Raw genomic sequence first — 21,968 nt, 5'->3', positions numbered from 1 at the left:
ATTAGTGCAGGTGGCAGACTCACTCAGAGGTAGATTACACACCACTAGTTTTTTTCTGTAGAAATGAGGTCAAATTAAGTTGCCTTAAATAAATCCCTGCTTTGCATACTCTTTTTCAGATTTGCCATATTTGAATTCGGTGAGAAGAAAAGATAAAGAAACCTTGGGTAAACTGATGATGTCAGAAGGCAGTACAGTAAAGCATTATGTAATGACAAGGTATTGATTCTGCTTGGTATTGACTGGCTGTCCGAAAAGATGCCTTTAATTGGTTACTGTTGCATAATATGAATTTAATTCTGCTCTACATTAAAACGAAATTAGGACCCTCTCGTTTGGGAATTCATGCTCTTGTAGCAATTTATTAACAGCCAGCAAAGGTGCTATGAATGTGGCTGCATGATTCCAGCAGCACCAGAACAACATGATGATTACCGCAGATAGTTGATATTACTGCTGTCACTAAAGCTCTGTTACAAAATTTTGCAGACTGTATACATAGGCAGCATTCTAACCCAAATAGAACCTCCAGAGTTCCTCATTTGAAAAGCACTACTTAGGAAAGAACGCAAGGCTTACAGTTGCGTTCGGTGTAGTTTTACATTAGCATGTTGCTATGCTAACAAAGAAACAGTGTGAATGAAACAGTGTGAACAGCATCTGAATGAAACAGATTATCGATTAAGAAAAAAAATGTAGGGTAGGTTCTATCCATAAGTTGTTAATTGGACAGAGAGAGCCTAGTTGTTTGTAAGAAAATGGGTGGAGCTTTAGCAGACTAAATGATTAGAGACTTCCAGTATATCACCAGAGAGAAATCTGCTGTTTCACCAGAAAATCGGAATGGGAAAATCCAACTATGGAATTTTGAATAAAAATAAAACTAATAAAAAAAAAATTAAACAAGCATGGGAGCATCATTCATAAGATTAACGGCATGCATTTTAGAAAGTAATAAGGTCAATTTAAATTGTATGCCAGAAGTATTTTAAGAATACTTTCCAGTAAAGAACAAATTGAAAATTATAATTGGCATTCCTCTTGACTCCACCCTCTATCTTCCAATTCCAATTCATTGTAGGATTGAGTTTTCAGCTTATATTTTGTCTGTCATGTTGTCTTACATTTGAATTTGGCCAAATTAGGTATCTTAGAAGGTGGTATACTTATGCTACCATTTGGAACAGGCTTCATGTCTACAGTGTGTTTATAAAGTGCTTTAAAATAAAGAAAATTAAGTGATAGCAGGTTTATGAAAAAAGATTGTTTTCAAGAGAGGAATGCAAAATTAATCAATGCTAAAGAATTGATGAATAACAAAGAATGCATTAGCCTGAATAGAAACAGACATTACACTTTCCAATAGGCCCTTTTCACAATGACGTCAGCTAACTTCCGCTTTTCCGCAAAGCAGTGGATCCGTACTTCCGTTATACCTTTACACCGGAGACTTCTCGGGAAAATGCGGGAACAACTTGAAATCTAAAGACGTACGCTAAGAGTTGTGTACTTACAGTCGGGTTCTTTTGCGAACGTTATTCTACATTTTTGCTTTAGATGGTTGGAGGCTAACCTGCAACAATGTTATAGATTTGAGTTCAGATTTGTATGATAACGTTTACGTCTCCACACAAAATATAGCCTACTTAAAATCTTTTCACTTATTTCGGTTTATTCCCTGGATAATTTACTTTATTTATTTCAGTTGCTGTTAATATTGTAATAGTGAGTACACTGTAAATGTTCATGTAAGTGTTGTTATTCTGCAATAAAAAAAGACAAATGTCATTTTTTTTTTTTTTTTTTTTTACTATGGGAAAAATTGCATGGACACAAGTCATATTTTTTATAATAAATATTCTCATATTACAAGTTTCACATCCATAAATGCAAGTGGTCTGAAAAGAAACCCAGTATTATCCAGTTCAAGAATAAGAAACAGTGGACATAACATGGACCTTTTTTCATAGATGTTTAGAAAATAGGAAGGAGGAAGTCAAGTGATGTCATCAGTGTGATTTTTATTTCAAAATAAATTATTTTTGTTGAAGGGTATAATACCAGTGACAACTCCATGGGACCACCGTTTTCATTATATATTTTATCATATTTATTCAGCATTTATATATATTTTTGACCTCAAAATAAAGCACTTGCTGCTCATCATTGCTGTGGGGACAAGCAGTTTTGTGGTGCTTGAAATTCTTTATAATTAATTAAAAAACAAATATTGCCACATTGATGGCTCAATAAGGTGTAATTTTTCAAATAACATATAGTTTCATTTTAAAATATAAAGAATTGTTTATATATATATTCAAGTGTAATATTTCTGTAAAGGCTAGGGACAGAAAAATGGACATTTCCATAGAATGACCCATTTATTTATTTATGAATTAAATTGTGTCATGTTTATCAAAATAAAGTGGAAAAATATAGACCCCATTTTATTGATATTTAAATAGTACAGGCTTATGTTGAATATTCTTGTACATACAGACGCTGTATTAAGCAGTACATAAATTATTGAATGTATAGTCTTTCTGTTACCACATGCAAATATCTAAAACTTATTTGACAAATATATCTAACAGCAATAAAGACAGCAAACACTGCGCAAGAGTTGCGGAAATCAGAAAGTACAACTTCTCCGTTCACAACTCCTCCCTCGACTTCAAGCGACAAATCTCGCTGATAGGTAGCCTACTCGGTAAGTTCATTTGAGATGCCAGACACCTCGCCTTGAATGAGGACGAGAGTAGAAAGCTGCAGTCATCCTTTAATCGTATTTGTGGCAGATGTATAAGACAAGTGTCTGGTTGAACTCCATACTGGTAGCGATAGCGCTTTACTATGCGGGCGGAAGTAAAAATCAAGTAAAAATCAAAACGGAAGTTGCGTGACGTCATGTGAAAAGGGCCTATTAAAGGGGTCATGAACTGAGAAATCAAAATTCCCTTGATCTTTTAACATATAAGAGATAATTGTATAAAAACATCCTGCAAGTTTCAGAACTCAAAACTTTCTCAAGGGCAGAGAATTATTACTTCTAATTTATGATGTTTTTTTTTAATGTAAATACCTTTTATAACATTATTAGTGGACCTCAGAGAAGAGTAGAAAATATTTTTAAAAAGGCAGTTCATTAAACATACTGTGATCATGGTTAAAGGTTAAACTAGAGCAGTAAACTGACAACCCGGTGTCAAAAGAAAATCAAACCACTTCACAAGGTGGCGATTTCGTGATTTTGAAACTTGTGATTTTCTGGAAAAAATTAAGCATGAAGAACCACCCCTAAACCTAACTGTCAGTGGGCCATAAGCAGATCACATGAAAACATAGAAATAATTTCATACAAATTAGCCAAAAATTCATCAAAACACAAAATGGTAACAAATTGTCATGAGAGTGTGTTGAAATTGACATCATTGGCTTCTCAGAAAAATCTCTCATAACCTTGAAAAGATGTACTTCAGCTACAGGACACAATACGAAGAACCTCATCTACACTCATCTGATGTTCTCTAGAGCCACATTAAAGGTCTATTTGAGTTAATGTTCTTGATGAGACTGTTCCTATTAAATGGAGTGTTTCTTTAAAAAAAATAATAATAATAATTGAAACTGGCATTTTTCAGAAATTACACCAACACAAAAAACATTCACATCCTGACAGGTTATACAGCTCAAATTACAGAGCCCACGGAAAGAAAACACACTAAATAGACCAGACAGGAAAGAACGTTAAGATTAATACATAGTGCACAGTGTAGGTCTGCATTACTGAAAATCACACATGACAGAAAAACTGCCATTTTAACAAGAGCCCAATGAGAACGCATTGTAAGGTAAGGTAAGGCAATATGGCCATTGATAAAAGAGCAATTCACTTTCTGATGGCGTCCAAAAGCCACAAACAGCATAATGGTAGATGGCAATGTGACTGAATATACCGAACACGACATACACAAAACAGAATAGAGAACAAAATATGATAATAGCTTGGAAAAATATACAAAGAGAACATTAACTTAGATTCAGGTTGAGATTTAGATTAAAAGTGTTATAATGTACTGCTTTTAGTCCATGTAAAGCCATCTATATGCTAGTGTACTGTTAAACATTGACACAATACAGTTTTAGCAGATATACACTGCTGTTAAAAAGTTTGGGGTAAGTAGAAATTAATACTTTTATTCAGCAAGGATGCATTAAATTGATCAAAAGTGACCATAAAGACTTTTAAACAATGCTGTTATTTGCTATTCATGAAAGAATCCTGAAAAATCATATGGAAAAATAGCATGGAAAAAAAAATACCGTGGCTACCAGAAACTGTTTGGTTACCAGCATTCTTCAAAATATTTTTTGTGTTCAGATGAAGAAAGAAACTACAGCTTTGGAACAACTTAAGGGCGAGTAAATGATGACAGAATTTTCATTTTTGGATGAACTTTTCCTTTATTGAAGAACTATTTGTTTGTAACTACCCAGTGGAGAACCTGTAACTTCAAGTTCAGACTGTTCGTGATCCATCAGACCTGCTTGTTGTTTTGATTCTGTCACTGACTTGGATTAGAGAGATTTCCTGGATCCTACTCTGGCTTGGACATCTAACCACATCAATGTTCCATGTTGGAGCTCCAGAGAAGCAAAGCAAGTGTTGGCCTTTGCATTTCTGTCAACATAGAGCCCGAGGGAATGAGCAGAAAGCACTCACACACACACACACACACACACATTCCCCTGAGTGTGTGTGTATCACATCCAAAGAGAAAGGTTGAGATGAGAGATCTCTTAGATTTCTGATTCACATTCGCTGACAGACACATATGTACTGTCATCGCTGTTGTCAGCCCAGTGTTCATTTTATCCTTGACATATGACTTGTCAAGGTGCAGCTGAGTGACAGCTGAGCCATTTCAGTAGCACAGAAATACCAAAATAACTAGAACAGAGATGAGAAAATCAGATTAAATATTTATTTCTCAAAGGAATAGGGTCACACTTTATTTTAAGGTCCAGTTCTTGCTTTTAACAAACCATTAACTACGACTTTTGCCTCAATAAACTACTAATTTGCTGCTTATTAATAGTTGGTAGTTATTAAGTGGGTAGTATTAGGGATGTAGAATATGGTAATGCAGAATATGTGCTTTATAAGTACTAATAAACAGCCACTATGTTAATAATAGGCATGCTAATAAGTAAGTTAATAGTGAGAATTGTTTCCTATATTAAAGTGTTAGCAGAAATAGTTTACCTAAAAAACGATAACTCTTAAGATCCCTGTACTATATGTGGTGGTATTTGAATGTACTGTAAGAAAGAATTCTCCTAAAAAACAACTTAAATTTCAGTCTGTACCTCACACCAAGCAATTGGATGGCTTCAGAAGGCTTGGAATGTGGTGCATGAGTCATAAGGGCTACTTTTATGAAAGAGATCCAAGAACTCTAAGATACAATATCAACTCAAAATCTAAAGATTGACTATACAAAGACATTAAGAAGGAAAAATTAAGAATCAAATAAACTAAATAGATAATACAGGTAAAAGTTGATTAATCTATTAATGGTTGAAAGGAAAACAACATGAAAAATGATACATTTATTATATAGAATATTATAAAAAAATATATACAGTAATATATTATAATCACATATACACAAACACAAATCAATACAGGTCAAAATGCTTTTAAAGTATATTATGCTTATCAAGGCTGCTTATATTAATCAAAATACAGTAAAACAGTAAAAAGTGACAGTAAAATAGAAATATTTTGTAAAATAAGTGTATTTCAAATAAATTATGTCCTTTTAAACTTTCTACATCTCAAAGAATCCCAAAAAAAAGTATCACAGTTTCTACAAAGAGCAGCACAATCGTTCTCAACATTAATAATAAGAAGAAATGTTTCTGGAGCCTTGGTGAGACTTCTTTAAAAAACACAAAAATCTTAATTGTTTTCTAAATCTTTTCATTTCCTGATCTTTTTTCACCAGCGTGCCAATTTAAAAAGGCACCGTGTCTCGTAAACGATACACTTTGGAGAGAGAGACAAGTATACAGTCGGGCCAATGATATAAGCGGTGTGGAAAGAGGAATGCAGGAGATGCAGAGAAATACGACACTCTTGCTGTTGCACAGTTTGTGCGTCACAGTCCGTACGGCCCTTCGATCTGTGGTGGCAGGAATTAATATTTCCTGCTGGGCAGTTCAATGGAGGGCACAAAAATATATCAGGGGACTCTATTGTATTTGTGGTGGAAGATGTCTACCCACAACAAAGGTTTTTTTTACTTAATCACCACACACAAGAAGAATCTCTGGTGTCCATTTAGGGGGATGTCCTTGCTCAAAAGTCTAGAACATCCTCTGGGGAATAATTAGCATGTTTTTCCATCTATCAAGCCTTCTTGTTGTTAAATGATGCTTTTAGGTGGGCTTTGACATGAACTAAATTACTTTTATTTACCAGATGTGCTCTTTCAGCAGTTTCTGTGCTGTATGAGGTCACATGTCAGGTTTGTCCAGGCCTTTAGTTAAAGTGAATGGACAATCCTGGAGTAAAAGGTGGTATAGTTTATTGTATATATACGTACGTGCGTGTGTGTGTGTGTGTGTGTGTGTGTGCGTGTGCGTGTGCGTGTGTGTGTGCATGTTTATGTGGTTTATGAGGACACAAATTTGTATAATGACATGGGTATGACAGAGGTATTACAATATGAAGGTGGTTTATGAGGGCACTGCCTATGTCCCCGTAATTCAAAAGGCTTAAAAAACATACTAAATGGTGGTTTTTTGAAAATCTAAAAATGCACAAAGTCTCCTGTGAGGGCTAAGTTTAGGTGTAGGGCAATAGCACACACAGTTTGTTCAGTATAAAAACCATTACGCCTATGGAGAGTCCCCATAAACCACAAAAACCAACGTGTGTGTGTGTGTGTGTGTATGTGTAAAAGAAAGAGACAGGTTTTCTTTTTTGGCCCTTTCAGCTCGCTCACTCTTGTTCTTCAGTCTCCAATTAAAGAAGACAGCCTGCTTCTTTCAGATAGCACAGGGCCAGAGAGGGCACAGCACCTCAGATCTGACAAATGCACATAGAAACGCATCTGGAGAACAAACACATACAGTGCCCTCCAAAAGTATTGGAACAGTTGTCTCACAGGTCTCTCTAAGTGATCAGCTGTGTCCTGTTGCATTAATTCTTCAGATATTAAAAGCAGGGAATGTGTCGTAACAGTTATATCCATTACTTCTGCATTCTGAATCTTGCATTTGATGATAACACACACAAACCAGGATGAAGACGAGGGAGCTGACTTTGAGAGAAAAGCAAGCAATTTGGATGCTAAAAGAAAAGAGGAAGTCAGTTAGAGCTCTAGCAAAAACAAAGGGCATGGAGAAATCAAGAGTTTGGAAACCACCAGTGACACCAGCAACCAACAACGAGCTGATCGGCTGAGAAAACAACAGCAGTTGATGACAGACAAATCATAAAAGCTATGAAAATGAACTCTAAAAGACGTGTCTGTAAAATCACCAACAACTTCCAGAAAGCTGGGGTGATGCTCTGACAATCTACTGTCCTCAGGAGACTTTGACACAGAATTACAGATGCTACACAGCAAGGTGCAAACCTCTGACCAGCACCAAAAATAGAAAGGCAAGATTAGAGTTTGCAAAAAAGCACAAAGGTGAGCCAGAAGAGTTTTGGAACTGTGTTTATGGACCGATGAGTCAAAGATGAACCTTAATCTAAGTGATGGGAAAGCAAACATGTGGAGAAAAAAAGGGAACTGCAATGATCCCAAGCATACAGCTTCATCTGTAAAGCATGGTGGAGGTGGTGTTGTGGCATGGGCATGCATGGCTGCCTCTGGAACAGGCCCTCTCAACTGTACTGATGACTTAATGTATGATGACAGTAGCAGAATTAATTTGGAAGGGTACAAAACCATCTTGCCTACCAATATTCAAGAAAATGCCACAAGATTCATTGGGAAGTGCTTCATATTGCATCAGGACAATGACCCAAAACACCCTCAAGGAATTTATAAGGGCAAAGAAATGGAAAGTCTTAGATTGCCCAAGTCAATCTCCAGATTTAAATCCGATTGAACATGAATTTCACCAGCTGAAGAGGAGAGTAAAGGCAGAAACTCCCCAAAACAAGCAACAATTGGAATTGGCTGCATTAAAGGCTGGGAAAAGTATTTCAAAGGATGAGACCAAGAGTCTGGTGATGTCTATGGGTCCCAGACTCACTGCTGTGATTGTGTGCAAGAGATCTGCAACTAAATAATAGCTTTTAATATTTTATATCTGCCTTATGTTCAACTGTCCCTATACTTATGCTCACATCAATGAGTGGGACGAACTCTAAAAGTGCTGTTCTTTTTATTTGGTAAAATATATGTGTTGAAACGGCTAATAATAAAATGTGACATTCTGTAGTTTTGTCTCATATTCATCTTTTAATCATATTTGCAAATGTCTTGACTCCATAGCTAACAGAGCAATTTTGTCTTTACTGTTCCAATACTTATGGAGGGCACTGTATATAGAATTGTGCAGAAAGCCAAGACAGACATCTCAGGCACATGTTGAGGTCAATGAAGAGCACTGAACATGTGTGTGTGTACTTGGGAATGTTTACTTGTTGTTGTTTTTTTACATGTTTATGTAAGTACAGCTACAAAACAGTACATCATATCACAATGAACACAATAAAAAGCTACTATAATGTTTAGACTAACAGTCATTGTCATTAAATGTAAAACAATAAGGAATATAATCATTAAGGCTCAGAGACTTTTTAATATGCTTTCATCATTTCCTCTTTGTATGTGCATTTATTCTCATTTCAGAATTTCAGTCTATAAAACTATATTATACCATATTATTTATATAAAAAAGAAGAGCTACAACATCATCATATCACATGTGAACATAATGTGAACATACTAAAGAGCTGCTGTATGTTTATGTTAGTGGACGTTATCATAAAACAATATGATCATTAAAATGATCAAAGCCATCTAACTAAAGAGCAAGAAGAACAAAATTCACCGAAGGTCATTAATAACTAGCTGTCATTTTTGACATAAACTCAGTGTTGATACTGGCACAAGCAAAAACAATCGAGCTCCAAACGTCTATATCATTCATAAATTATTAGCATTAAATAATTCATGCTTTCTGGAGACCAATGCCACCACTGGGCATTGATATAAAATGTGAAGTCTTTATGGTGACTGGCTGCCTTCAAGGAACTCATAAAACTGCACCAGAGAGTAGTCATGTGTAAATATACACACTGTGTGGTCACTTTATCCTGGAACAAACACTATGACCTCACCTGAATACATACACACAAACAAAAACTATAGGCCAGCAACTCATCCAATTGATGCATAATACACACACAGCAATGCTCAATATGAACATACAGCACAGCTGCACAATAAAATCTCTGTCTACCGAGTGTCTTTAAAAGGGCGCTCTTGTTTGATGTGCTCTCATATTGCAGCTAGAACTTTATAGTTTTTACCAATAAACACTGCAGTTAAAGAGCAGAAAGCTTTCATGAGTGGAAAGTCAAACTCGTTGAACATGCAACCTGACCTGACCGGTACACATTACAAACCTTAATAACTCAGCTAATGTGCAACCTTGATGTGATCGGTTCAGGAAAGGCTCATAAATAGAAGAAATTAGGAGGAACATTCTTCCTGAATCTCTCAGACAAAAAGGATTGTGTTTATGGGAGTTATAGGCACATTAATGTCCAAGAAGTTGATTTTTTTGTTTATCATTAAAGCTAGCAGATTTCAGCTTATTTTTTCCTTTTTGTTTTGTAAGGTCACATTAAAACTGTCTCAGAGGCTTTTTAATATCATCATTTATTTCTTCTTTTCAAATGCCTTTCATGTGGAGTTCTTCTTTTTTCTTTTTTTTTTAATAGTGCATCTTTTCATGTCAAGCCGAAATTTTTGTTTAAATGTGCATATTTAGGATATATAAAGGCTAACTATGAAATTAGCTAAAAATGAGACAATGGAGATGGCCATTTAATATAAAAAAAAAAGAGTTAAAAATGGAAACTCCAGCAACATCGTTTGTATCACAAAATTATATTAAACAATATAAAATGTGATGTGTGATTTAATTAAAATGACACTGTGAAAATACATTTCATACATTTCATTAGTTGCATAATACTATGCATAACCCACATTCAAAAGAACCTCAACAGGACCACGGACAGCGACACTGGGCTACAAACAGGCTTAGTGCTTAATTCTATGTTCATCCTTCAATGAATGTTACCACATAATTAAATTTTTTAGAACTATGTTGTGTATACGGTGATTAAAAACCTGCTTTGGCTCAATTAGAGTTTGCATAATTAACTGCAAGTTCCTTTTTGTGCATTCAGACCTGGAGCAGAAGAACAGAGGTCTGCTTGGCAGAAGCTTATCTTCTTTAAAAATCTAAAGCAAAGCGATGATCTTTGCAGAGATGTCGGGCTTTGCAGGGTCGTTCTCTCTAGCGAGCTGGTGTATGTATTAAGGAGAAACGGTTCACGGCACATTAAGCCCTGATGGAGTTGAGGATATTTAATCAAGCGAATTCCATCTTCTGCGGTAAGCGTCTGCCCATGTTCGAAGCGGGGCCAATTACCGGTTGATTCAACGAGGCCCGGCCACACTGAGACATGCAGAAGCGACGCAACAGCGAGCGCCTAGCCGAGGCTTAGTGGTTTTTCTGCAGTTTACTCACCACTTAAGGATGGAAAAGTGATTGCTAATTCTATTCTATGAAGTTTGAGTCATAAGTAAAGTTGTAAAGCTCTGGAAACGTTTTGGAAAAACGAATCCCTTAACTTTCTCCATGTGCCAGGTGTAGCTTACGAATCCATGCACAAATTAAAGTATGTTCATGTACACATACACACATATGTGACCCTGACAAAACCAGTCTTAAGTAGCACAGGTATATTTGTAGCAATAGCCAAAAATACATTGTATGGGTCAGAATTATCGATTTTTCTTTTATGCCAAAAATCATTAGGATATTAAGTAAGGATCATGTTCCATGAACATATTTAGTAAATTTCCTACAGTAAATATATCAAAGCTTCATTTTTGATTACTAATATGCATTGCTAAGGACTTCATTTGGACAACTTTACAGGCAATGTTCTCAGTATTTAGATTTTTTTTTTTGCACCCTCAGATTCCATATATTCAAATACCGGTATTTGCATCTCGGCCAATAATGGCACAAATATTCCCTCCAAACAGAAATAATGAGTAAAAACTGAGGCCTTGAAGCAAGGAGGAATTACTCTCAAGGAGTAATTCTCTGCTAAAGCTAATTAGTACTTCAGTTTGAGGGCCTGACATGATGGCTCATGTCATTCAGAATAACACATGGCCATGGGTCTACAGAGGGGTGTGTTGAGTGAGGGATGCAAAGCAAGGGAGCGTGGGTAGTGAAGGCAGGAGATGCCTGACATTTGGAGTCACCATGGGTCTAATTCAAATCAGCAGCAGGTTATGTTACGTAACACAAGTCTCTTGAACACGGCAACCAGTGTAACTATTAATGACAAGCTAAAGTGAGGCAAATTACCCTCTGAAACAGACAACAGACTATCACCTCTGTATCCCCTGAGAGTTTTACTTACATTCAGACAACACTTCACACAATCTTAAATGTATCATTTCACTAACTAATAAGACATATCGGCTTCTTTTAGACTGCCACGCTTCAAAATAAATGTAAACAAAAAATGCACCAATGCTGTAAAATATACATTGATCTCAAAAACACTTGTATACTAAAAATGTGTGACCGTCTTATGAATGTCATTATACGGATTACATTAAATACTAAAATCATGATTGTGAGTGTGATATTGCTTTATACCATTCAGTAGACAAGAAGTTAATATTAAAGGATTAGTTCACTTCCAGAATAAAAATTTCCTGATAAATTACTCACCCCATTGTCATACAAGATGTCTTTCTTTCTTCAGTGGAGAAGAAATTAAGGTTTTTGAGGAAAACATTCCAGGATTTTTATTCATATAGTGGACTTTAACAGTGAACAACAGGTTGAAGGTCCAAATTGCAGTTTCAATGCATCTTCAAAGGGCTCTACACAATCCCAGCCGAGTACGGTGGCCGAGAGTGCTCAACGTGCTGCAACTTCAGAAAACGCATGCAAATAGTAAAAGCACCAGCAAATCAAGAAAACATCAGGTGACAGCAGGTGGTGCAAATGCTCACAACACAAACAAATCAAGAAACACACTGCAAGTGCTCACAATACAACCAAATACATTTTTTTTGCAGTGCGTTTCTTTGTTTGGATGTGTTGTGAACATTTGCAGCATGTGTTGTCAAATTCACGAAAGTTATTTTCTTAATCTGCAGGCCGTTTTTTTTTCTATTTGCAGAGCGTTTCTTTTTTTGGTTTTGTTGTGAGCATTTGCAGCTTGTGTGCTGTCAAATTGACGAAAGTTGTTTTCTTAATTTGCAGGCTTTTTTTCTATTTGCAGCGCGTTTCTTTCTCTTTTTTTGGTTGTGTTGTGAGCATTTGCTGTAATGCAAATTTTTCGTTGTAAAATTGAGGAAGTTGTTTTCTTAATTTGTAGTTTTTTTTTTCTAGTTGAGCTCTCTCAGCCACCGTAGCCGAGGAATCAGGGTCAAGAAAAGCATTTGTGGTTTAAAAGTATATAAATTTGTATTTTATTTTTAGAAAATGTCCGATTGTTTCACTAGATAAGACCCTTATTCTTCGGCTGGGATCATGTAGAGCCCTTTGAAGCTGCAGTGAAACTGCGATTTGGACCTTCAACCTGTTGTTCCCCCTTGAAGTCCACTATATGGAGAAATATCCTGGAATGTTTTCTTCAAAAACCTTAATTTCTTTTCAACTGAAGAAAGAAAGACATGAACATCTTGGATGACATGGGGGTGAGTAAATCTTCAGGAATTTTGCATTCTGGAAGTGAACTAAACCTTTATTATGCATTTCATATGCAATATTGCCAAACAATAGTCTGCTTTTGCTCCGGAAACAAAAATGAAATCACAGTTGAGTTGTTTTGTGTCTCTGAGCAATACACAGTAGTGGCATTTCATTCCTGAATGAAACAATGTTTCAAAAAGAATTGATTGAGTGAGTCACTCATAAATACAGTTACTTGATAAGTTCCTGAATGAATCTGTGTTTCTTTGAATGAATTGATTGAATGAATGACTCGTTTATAGGGACATGCATTTATATCGCCTGCAGAAAGAATCAACAACAGCTCTTCTGCGTTTTAGTTGTTTGGAGATATATACAAAGACATCTGTTTTCACAAACGGTTAAACGTCCCACTGCTTTAGGACTGTACGTAAACATTTTATAAAGCTTCTTAACAAATTCTAGGATCGCTAAAGTGCTTTATTATCCTGTAACAATCTTCTTATGTGAGAGATCACCTGCAAATATTGCCAATGAACCGCTGTGCTGTTCTCGCTCTTGTGGATGACGGTGACTTTGATCCTGGATGACAAACCTGCAGTTGTCACTGTCACTTTTCCTGTCACCTCAAACACCCCTTTCCGGATCGTTCACAAATACCTCCCTCCACCATCTGTGAAGAAGCAACTTGAATCACAAGGAGACGCAAGCTAAAAACAGAATTTAACAGGTGCAGGTGTAATAATATAAAAATCTAATATAATTGTATGCTGCAATTATGTGCATATTTTGTAGAATATGAATATTCATATTGGCAGACTGTGTGAATATTTATGTATAGATATCATTAAACGTGTTAAGCGGAACTGAAGTAGACAATTTGATTTTCAACAACTGACAAATTGACAAACTGATGGAATTTCAGCCAAAACATCAAATCCATCTGCTGGTATGAAGTTAAACCAATAGTCTTGACCTTGAATATTCTCTCTCCCTCAGCATTCACAGCCCTAGGCATGAAAGAGCTTCAGAAGTTTTCATACATATGAATTCATTGGGATTCAACGAAGCATCGCCTAGTAGAGCCAGGTTATCCCGTAGTGCCTGGAGACCCTGAAGTGCTTCCAAAGTTCTCCTCTACAAGCCTTTGATTTGTTTTCTTCAGTGCTCCCATCAATGACTGACACTTGGTTATTGGATAAAACATTTGGACATGGTTAAGAGCCTTTGTTAGAAGGAAATCCACAACATTGCATGGCATTAGCTTCACAATTTAATGTTATAGGTCCCTGAGAGATGTTTTAAGGCTTCTGCTGCACTTATGCCGCTACATCTTTTGTAATATATCTAGATATGTCAGCAAAATGCCACCAAGAGTTTGTGCAAAATTGAAATAAACCACTAAAATGTCAAAACAAACAAGTTAATCAAATAATCTCTACACAGTTTATGAAAACAGCAAAGTATGAAGTAGTGACACTATAACCTAAAAGTTTCTGGAAACACATCAGAAATATAGTAAACAAAAGTGGATGTTGTAATCTTGATATAATGTACAGTAATAAATAGCCCATTTAGTCAATGCAATATACAGGATTGTTTGTTACAAAAAAAAAAAAAACATAACTTCCTGCAAGGCTGAAGTCAGATTGCTATAGGCATTAGAGGCAATGCAGTATCATAGTAATTAGTCTCATACCACAGTTCACAGTTACGTTCCGAAGGCAGCCTGCTGGTTATTTTTTATAGTTTTAATGCCATAAAAGTTTCATAGACTTTGCTCCAAATGAATTGCATAGGCATCAGATTGCCACAGTAAATGGAAACCTTTATTGATTAATTAAGGAAGTTTTGTCACTGCTTTGTCAATAGACCAGTGAAAAGGAGTTCATTCATTCAGACCAATTAGAGTCACTGCAAACTCTAACTGTCAACGGAATGCAGCCTGTTGCACGACATGTTCGCATGTTTGAATGTTTATGTAAGTGTCATGATGTTAGAGAATTTTTTGGAGAATTACACCGCACAGCAGGCTCAGTGTCTCTCAGTTTGATGTTTGCTTTCTCCACTCAACTCTGTCTCTGACCCTGCTTATATAATGACAGCATGCATTTAGTAAGATTTAGCCTATACCCAGTCAAAATACTATAGAAGATTTTCATTGCACATTCATGTAAAATTTGATGAAAATGCTTTGAATGTGACTTAGGCAGTCAACTCTGCATTTTTTTAATTAGTGTTTTAATTTTGTGTTATTGGCCATTCTTGCAGAATTCTGCCTGCAGAGTCTGTCCTGAGTGCTTGTGCAATCAAGTCAATTTTTGTTTGTTTACACATAGACCTCGCATTCATAATACACAAAGGGTTCTGACAGGGATGTCAATTTTGAAGCTTCGTGTGTTGCCACAGAAGAAGGCTCTATGTGACTTGTCTTTCAGGTCATTCACAGCCTGTCGCTCTCTGTTTCTCTCTGAATTGTTGTCTCACCGGTGGCCAATGTTTTCTTGTCTTCTCTTTATAATGAGGGGCAGATTGTGCCTAACCATGGAGCCAGTACACCTCCCTGGGGAGAAACTCTTAGCCACACACACATACAAAAAACTTGTAGAAAACCAGTCTTCCACTTAGACGTCATCCTAACTTCATGAGACAACCGTAGTCTGTGCCTCGAAAACACCAGACGGACATATCAAGATTTTGCTGATTATCGTTACCCTCTCTCTTTCCATAAATGCAGCCACTGCAACCCTTACAGAAATTCACCATGCAATAGTTTCTGGCAAAACTTCATATAGTTTCTGTGCTGACCAGCTCATGTCCGGTTGCTAGTTGGATTCTAGTGATAAATATTCTCAAACACACATCATTTACTGTAAATCTATCTCGTTTGTGAACTAAAAAACAATGTTGAGCACTGATTGCTACGGTCTTCTGGAACCTAAGGTACTCTGAATGGTTGCCTTATAGCTACTAATGAGCAGCCCAAAGACAGCCTGTGAAAGAGAGAGAGAGAGAGGAACTGAAGGAGCAGACCCGACTGCTTCACACAGGTGCAAGAAAACTGGCCAAAATGGCTAACTGGAACAAATACAGAAGGGGGGTCTCCAGGAGACTTGATGTGCTTAAGTTAGAGAAATGTGTGTGAGTGTGTTTGTGCAACTTACACACACACACACACACACACACACACAGAGAGACATACAGGAGCCAAGAAAGGGTCCATCTGGTGAACATACTCTAACCTGATTACAGAGAGCATACGAACAAAATTAATATAGACGATTCACTAATACAAGGACTCGCTGGCTCGATTAGGGTATTTCTGGCACTGGGATCATAGCAAAATGGGAGCTGAGGACTGACCAGAACACAGAGATGTGAAATATCTGCTCTCTTTTACATTTGCTCAGCTATATTCAACTAATTATTAAATACATACTGTTTAAAAGTTCGGGATCAGTATGTTTTCTTTTAATATGTTAATACTTTTATTCCACAAGGGCACATTATATATTTTTTTTATTATTATAACATGTTTTTATTTCAGATAAATGGTGTTCTAAATGCTGCTATTCATCAACACATCCTGAAAAAAGTAGCAAAACTATTTTAACATTGATAATAGGAAGAAATGTTTCTTGAGCACTAATATGAGAAAGATTTCAGAATATCATGTGACAACGAAAACTGGAGTAATGATGCTGAAAATGCAGCTTTTCCTCAACCTATATAAATCGATACAAAATAAATTAATATAATAAATAAATTTCATTTAAATATATTAAAATAATATTTCACAGCATTCATGTTTTCATTTTTGATCAAATAAACTAATAAAAAAGTGATATATTTAAAATACACTTGTGTCATACTAAGTATAGTTCAGATCTATTAACATATTTACTGACATATCGCTCGATCGATATTCTGATATCATAACTTTATTTGGAGTATCACTTGTGCATAATGCACATTTCTTAATATTAAGCCTAAAATGTGTTTTAATATCACTACTGACGAGGATTATATGATCTTTGAATGATATCTGTCTTTAAATGCAAGATATTGAAAGTATACCTAAAGTATACTTGCAATAGTTCCACTTTATACTAAAATATACTTCATTATATCTTTAGTTGGACTTCAGCATTACTTCTGCACAATTAAAGTGCATTAAGTACAAAATTAGTTGTTCCATATTAGCAGACCAGTTTAGTATACTAAAAGTACAATTGCAGGGTTAAGTGCATAAATAGGCCTATGTAAATTAATTTGTAATATACTTAGTATTAAATAAATGTATTTCAATTTTTTTCACATTCTACTATATTTATTTTTCACTAGGGAAAACATTACCAAAATTATCTTACCAAATACAAACTTCTGAATGGTATTGTGTATTATATTAGGTACTCATCAAAATGCCACAAATCAAGTACACATTAGCTTCTGTCAAGAAGAGAAAGTGATTGTTAAGTACGTACGTGGGGGTGTGTGTGTGTGTGTGTGTGTGTGTGTGTTTGTGCAACTGTGCGACTAGACTCAGTCTATGGCTCACTCTGATATTTTGTTCAGTTTCTTTCTCATCTGCTTTGCAGATTTAACAAACGCTCAAACAGGCCGAGATGAATTCTTGACACTGGCGGCTGTTAATTATGATGACTGCACTCGGTTTGCTAGGGGGTGTGTAATTAACTGTGTGTTCGGTGAATGGAAAGGCCTGCATTTATTCTGTCTGAAATGTGCTGAATACTCTGAATGAATGTTTGATTGAATATGGATGACAAAGACCGAATCACATCCTTTTTTTTTTTTTTTTTACATTCTCTCTGAATCTGAAGCTCTTCACTGCAAACACTTCGGGTAGCTGGATTTAGTAAGCTCATATCGAGAATGTGCAGTGAGATGTGATGTCTAACATATATAGTTTTATAAAAAAAAAAAGCTATATCTATCAGACTATAATACACATTTAGCTTTGATGTCATGCAGTGAAGTAAAATAACAAACGATGCAAATGATGCTTCTTTTTTTCTGTCATTACCCTTGGCAAGCGGTGCTCTCTGTGGCTTAACGCTGTCTGACTGCTTGCGCTTTTTAGCATTTTTAATCAAGTTCAGATGAGTGGAAGGACAGATAGTTTCTATATTTCAAAACTTTTTTTTTTTTTTTAAATTAAGTTCTAACTTTTAACGAAGTTCATATTTTTCACAGCTTGTATATTTCACTATTTAATATCATTATAATAAAAAAAACAAAAGCTCACATTTTTACAGCTTATATGTTTTACTATTTCTTATATCATCATTAGAATAAATTCTTAGAATAATAATAAAAAACAAACAAACATAGAATCAATATTTTTCTTATTGACCTCTTAATATGATTTACCGAAGAATCATATTTCTAAAGATTGATCCGCTCATCCCTAATGCAAACTCTCAAAACTAGTCCATCACTTCCTGTTAGAATGTGTGAATGTGAGGAGCCCCGAAGCAATAATGAAGTCCAGTGTTTATCAGTTTCTACAGCAACTATGCCCTCTCTCTATGGGCCTGTCTTTGAACTCCTCTCAAATGGGAGCACGCCAGCAGCACAAAACTCTCTCTTTCTCTCCTTTTCTCTAGCATCAAACAGCAGAATAAAACCTTTGATAGTGCACGTCACACTGAGTTTAAATGCAGCTGATCCCAACCATGTGCAAGGCGATAAAGTGGCAAATGATAATATTAGTTCTTGTCTTCACCAGCTCTGAGCGAAGGATCTCCAGAAGGCGTTTTACTTCAGGCTTTTATTCCAGTTCTATTTTCTATTTACAGTCATAGGGGTCTTTCTCTAAAAGCAGTCCCCCTCTGTGTGTATCTATTTATCGCTGATGATCAGTTAAAGATAAAAGCACGTGGGGTTGTGATCTAGAGGTTGCACACATCTGCTAATAAATTGATAGCGTTGATAGTGATGAACCTTTGCGTGATTTGGACACCCTTTCAATTACCAATCCAGATCTTTAAATGAATATTACGAGTTCAATAGAAGTAAATGGGGCCAATTTTTAGAGGATTTTAAAGCAGATCTGTAAAGTTTATAATTTTCCAAATGCTGTTCAATTAATTCTTCTGTTAAAACTAAAAAGCTGAATAATTTTAGTCATTTTTGGGGTTACAGGGTTTATGGAATTTCGTTGTCACGGCAACAAAATTGCACAGTTTTAAAAGAAAAGGTTAGTGAGCTTTTTTTCCCTACATTTAAATGGTATTAACCTGATGCATATTGTTTATGTTTTTGGCTATGCTATTGAAGCTATTAAGAAGAGTGGAAATTAATAAAAATTTTGTGGTATTCAACATTATGCCACAAACGCTGTCAGTTCAGCTTAGTTTGAATTTAACCCAGAATATCCCAGAATATTAAACTAGACCACTGGACAGACAAATAGTTTTGGATGTACAGCTGCATGTTAGTGACCTCCTATCCACTACACACCCACTGCTCAGCCGGACAGAACGCAAGTTACTCATCCCTTCTGCTCAAAAAACACTTTACAAATCAGCCAGATCGCCACACACTCACTCTGTGTGGCTTTAGATGAAAGATTGGCCTAAAGAATGGGAAGGGAGCTCAAAAGTGTGTATTCTCATCTGCAGCACTGGAGTAGTGACAGATGCACCTGTCTTCGTCTTTAAAGGATTTTTGTCCTCTTTCAATCTCAGTGAGCCATCCAGATGTCAAGTAAAATGTATTCTTAAAAACACAGTTAAATCTTATTGTGTTGCTTCTGTTCTTCAGATTACGTAATTATTTGAGATGCCGAGAAGAAAATGAGACAAAATGTACTAGGGATGTCAGGGAACAGATCACACCACAGGACATCCAAAATAAGCAGATATGCAGCAACCTGAACTCAGCAAGACAGGGAAATGAAACTATAAATCCCTTTCTCTAAGATTTATTAAGTACAATCAAGAATTACCCAGAGCTCATTGTTACACAATACCTGTAGCTGACAAATAACATGGACATTAACTTTAATTCTATACCAAAATGTAACGTATTTTATTATAGGCTATTTAAATATTTTATATATTTTATGTAATTTAATGTATTTACTATATTTAAATATAACTATGTTTAAACTTTTTTTACAGTTCGCTTAAATTGTCCTGCAATGTGACAAGTACAAAAATCCCATGCACTCTTCTAATTATTTGAGGACATACAACTGCGTGCATGCATAATTATAAAATATTGTCTAAAATACTTTTAGCTGTAGTATGGCAGTATGACTGCTGTCACTGGTTACCCTGAACAATGTTACGCGACAATGACCAAACTGCTAGACGAAAGGATTTCATATGTCCACACGCGTGCATTAAGAGCTTAACTGTTCCATTTTACGCACTATTGTAAATAGCTTTGGGTGACTGTTAAATTTGCCCAAAACACTTTGTATTTGCATTTGACACTTTGGTGAAGGAACGGTAAGTTGGTACGGTCTGCGCACTTACGGGTGCCATCGAAACGGGTGGCGATGGTGTCGAGGAAGGTGTTCTGCGGGGCCAGCAGACCTCTCATCACAGGCATCCTGGAGCGGGTCGACTGCGTCCTCCTCCCGCCTCTGCGCCCAGCAGTGGAATCCTGCTCAGCCCCGAACCCGGGTAAGAATCGGGATGTTCCGGGCGCGCATCCTAGACCCTGCAGGAGCGCCCCGATCCGTGATACGCGCGGCTCCACTTTGGCAGCTCAACAGTGACCATATCCTTTAACAAAAAGCCCACATATCTGCCTCACATCGTGTCATAAAGAGGGCGAAAATCCGCGTACGTGTCTTTGTAAGTCAGGTGCTTGGAGATGAGATGAACCTGTGCGTAACGGCAGCGCTGGAGACCGGAGCTCTGACTGGTGAAGCGACTGCGCACTGATGCCGTGTGGACTCCTGTGGCACCACGATCCTTCCTCTCTACATCTATATTACTGGCTTTCTCTGGTTGCTATAACCAGCAGGTGTCACGTCACGTGGTGACCAATCTGGCAAGGAGGCTAGAACCCTAGTACTACTTGTCTTTTTTATTAAAGATTCTTTATTAAGATGAAATGATCAAAAAACAAACCAAATTTTGATTTAGTAAGAAATTAGACTTTTTCACAAGAAAATACTTAGTGACTGTGGAAGGTTCTTATCGTTTCCTGATTTTACACATAACACGTGAGATTGTTTATTTATTTATTTTTTATTTATTATTTTATTTATTTTATTTACTTATATTCTGGATATAAGTTATTCAAAAATACATTAAAATTACTTGAATAGTCTACACCTCATTTGTCAAGGTGGTGTAACTGTAACTTTGTTTTTTTTAAAAATAAGTAAAGAACCTGATAGAAACAAATATATATTTTCGTAAAAAAAAAAAAAAACTACTTACAGAACTTCAAAAATACATATTTTATACTTTTACAACCGTTTTAAAATTCACAGTCCAAGGCAAGTGTTGTAGTACATTTTAGACAATTGATAAATAAAATTAAATAAAAATATATACAAAAATTTTACGTTTTTCAAAAAAAGTAGATTCCTCCTTTTTATCATGTCCAACATCAAATATTTTTCATTGATTCATAAATCAAACAGTTTAAAAATAATGGCAACATTTTGTTGTTTTTCTATTCAATGTCGATGTCTTGTTTCAGATTGAAAAGCTTACACTCTCAAACCTAAAGCTGAATGTCACCTTGGCCTACAAACTCACATTCCAGCTGCCCAAAATATTCCAAAGGAATATATTAAATAAAATACAATATATTAGGCCACAGCTGTAATGCAAAACACTTCTGTTTCATACAGTTTGCAACTTGACTTATCAGGATTCCTTTGCCATGTCTTGCATTGTTATAAAAATATACTAAATAAATAAAAGGTAGATTTCAAGTATGCTAAACCATTACAGTAAACACCGGCATAAAGGACAAAATATTGT

At 36.0% G+C, this 21,968-nt stretch overlaps 1 protein-coding gene across 1 annotated transcript in view; it reads right to left on the bottom strand.

Moving 5' to 3' along the window:
- LOC306876760 (voltage-gated delayed rectifier potassium channel KCNH8-like) overlaps positions 1–20,721 on the bottom strand; it is a gene marked incomplete at its 3' end in the record, with an annotated part of 134,542 nt that extends 113,821 nt beyond the window's left edge. Inside the window, exon 1 of the mRNA XM_079428160.1 lies at positions 20,499–20,721. Within this exon, the coding sequence (XP_079284286.1) occupies positions 20,499–20,574 (76 nt within the window). The 5' untranslated portion in view covers positions 20,575–20,721. The remainder of the gene's footprint in view (positions 1–20,498) is intronic.
- Positions 20,722–21,968: the final 1,247 nt, after the last annotated feature.

The sequence above is a fragment of the Barbus barbus genome (genome assembly GCF_936440315.1).
Source record: "Barbus barbus genome assembly, chromosome: 11".
Classification (NCBI taxonomy): domain Eukaryota; kingdom Metazoa; phylum Chordata; class Actinopteri; order Cypriniformes; family Cyprinidae; genus Barbus; species Barbus barbus.
This window is presented reverse-complemented; position numbering and strand designations above follow the sequence as displayed.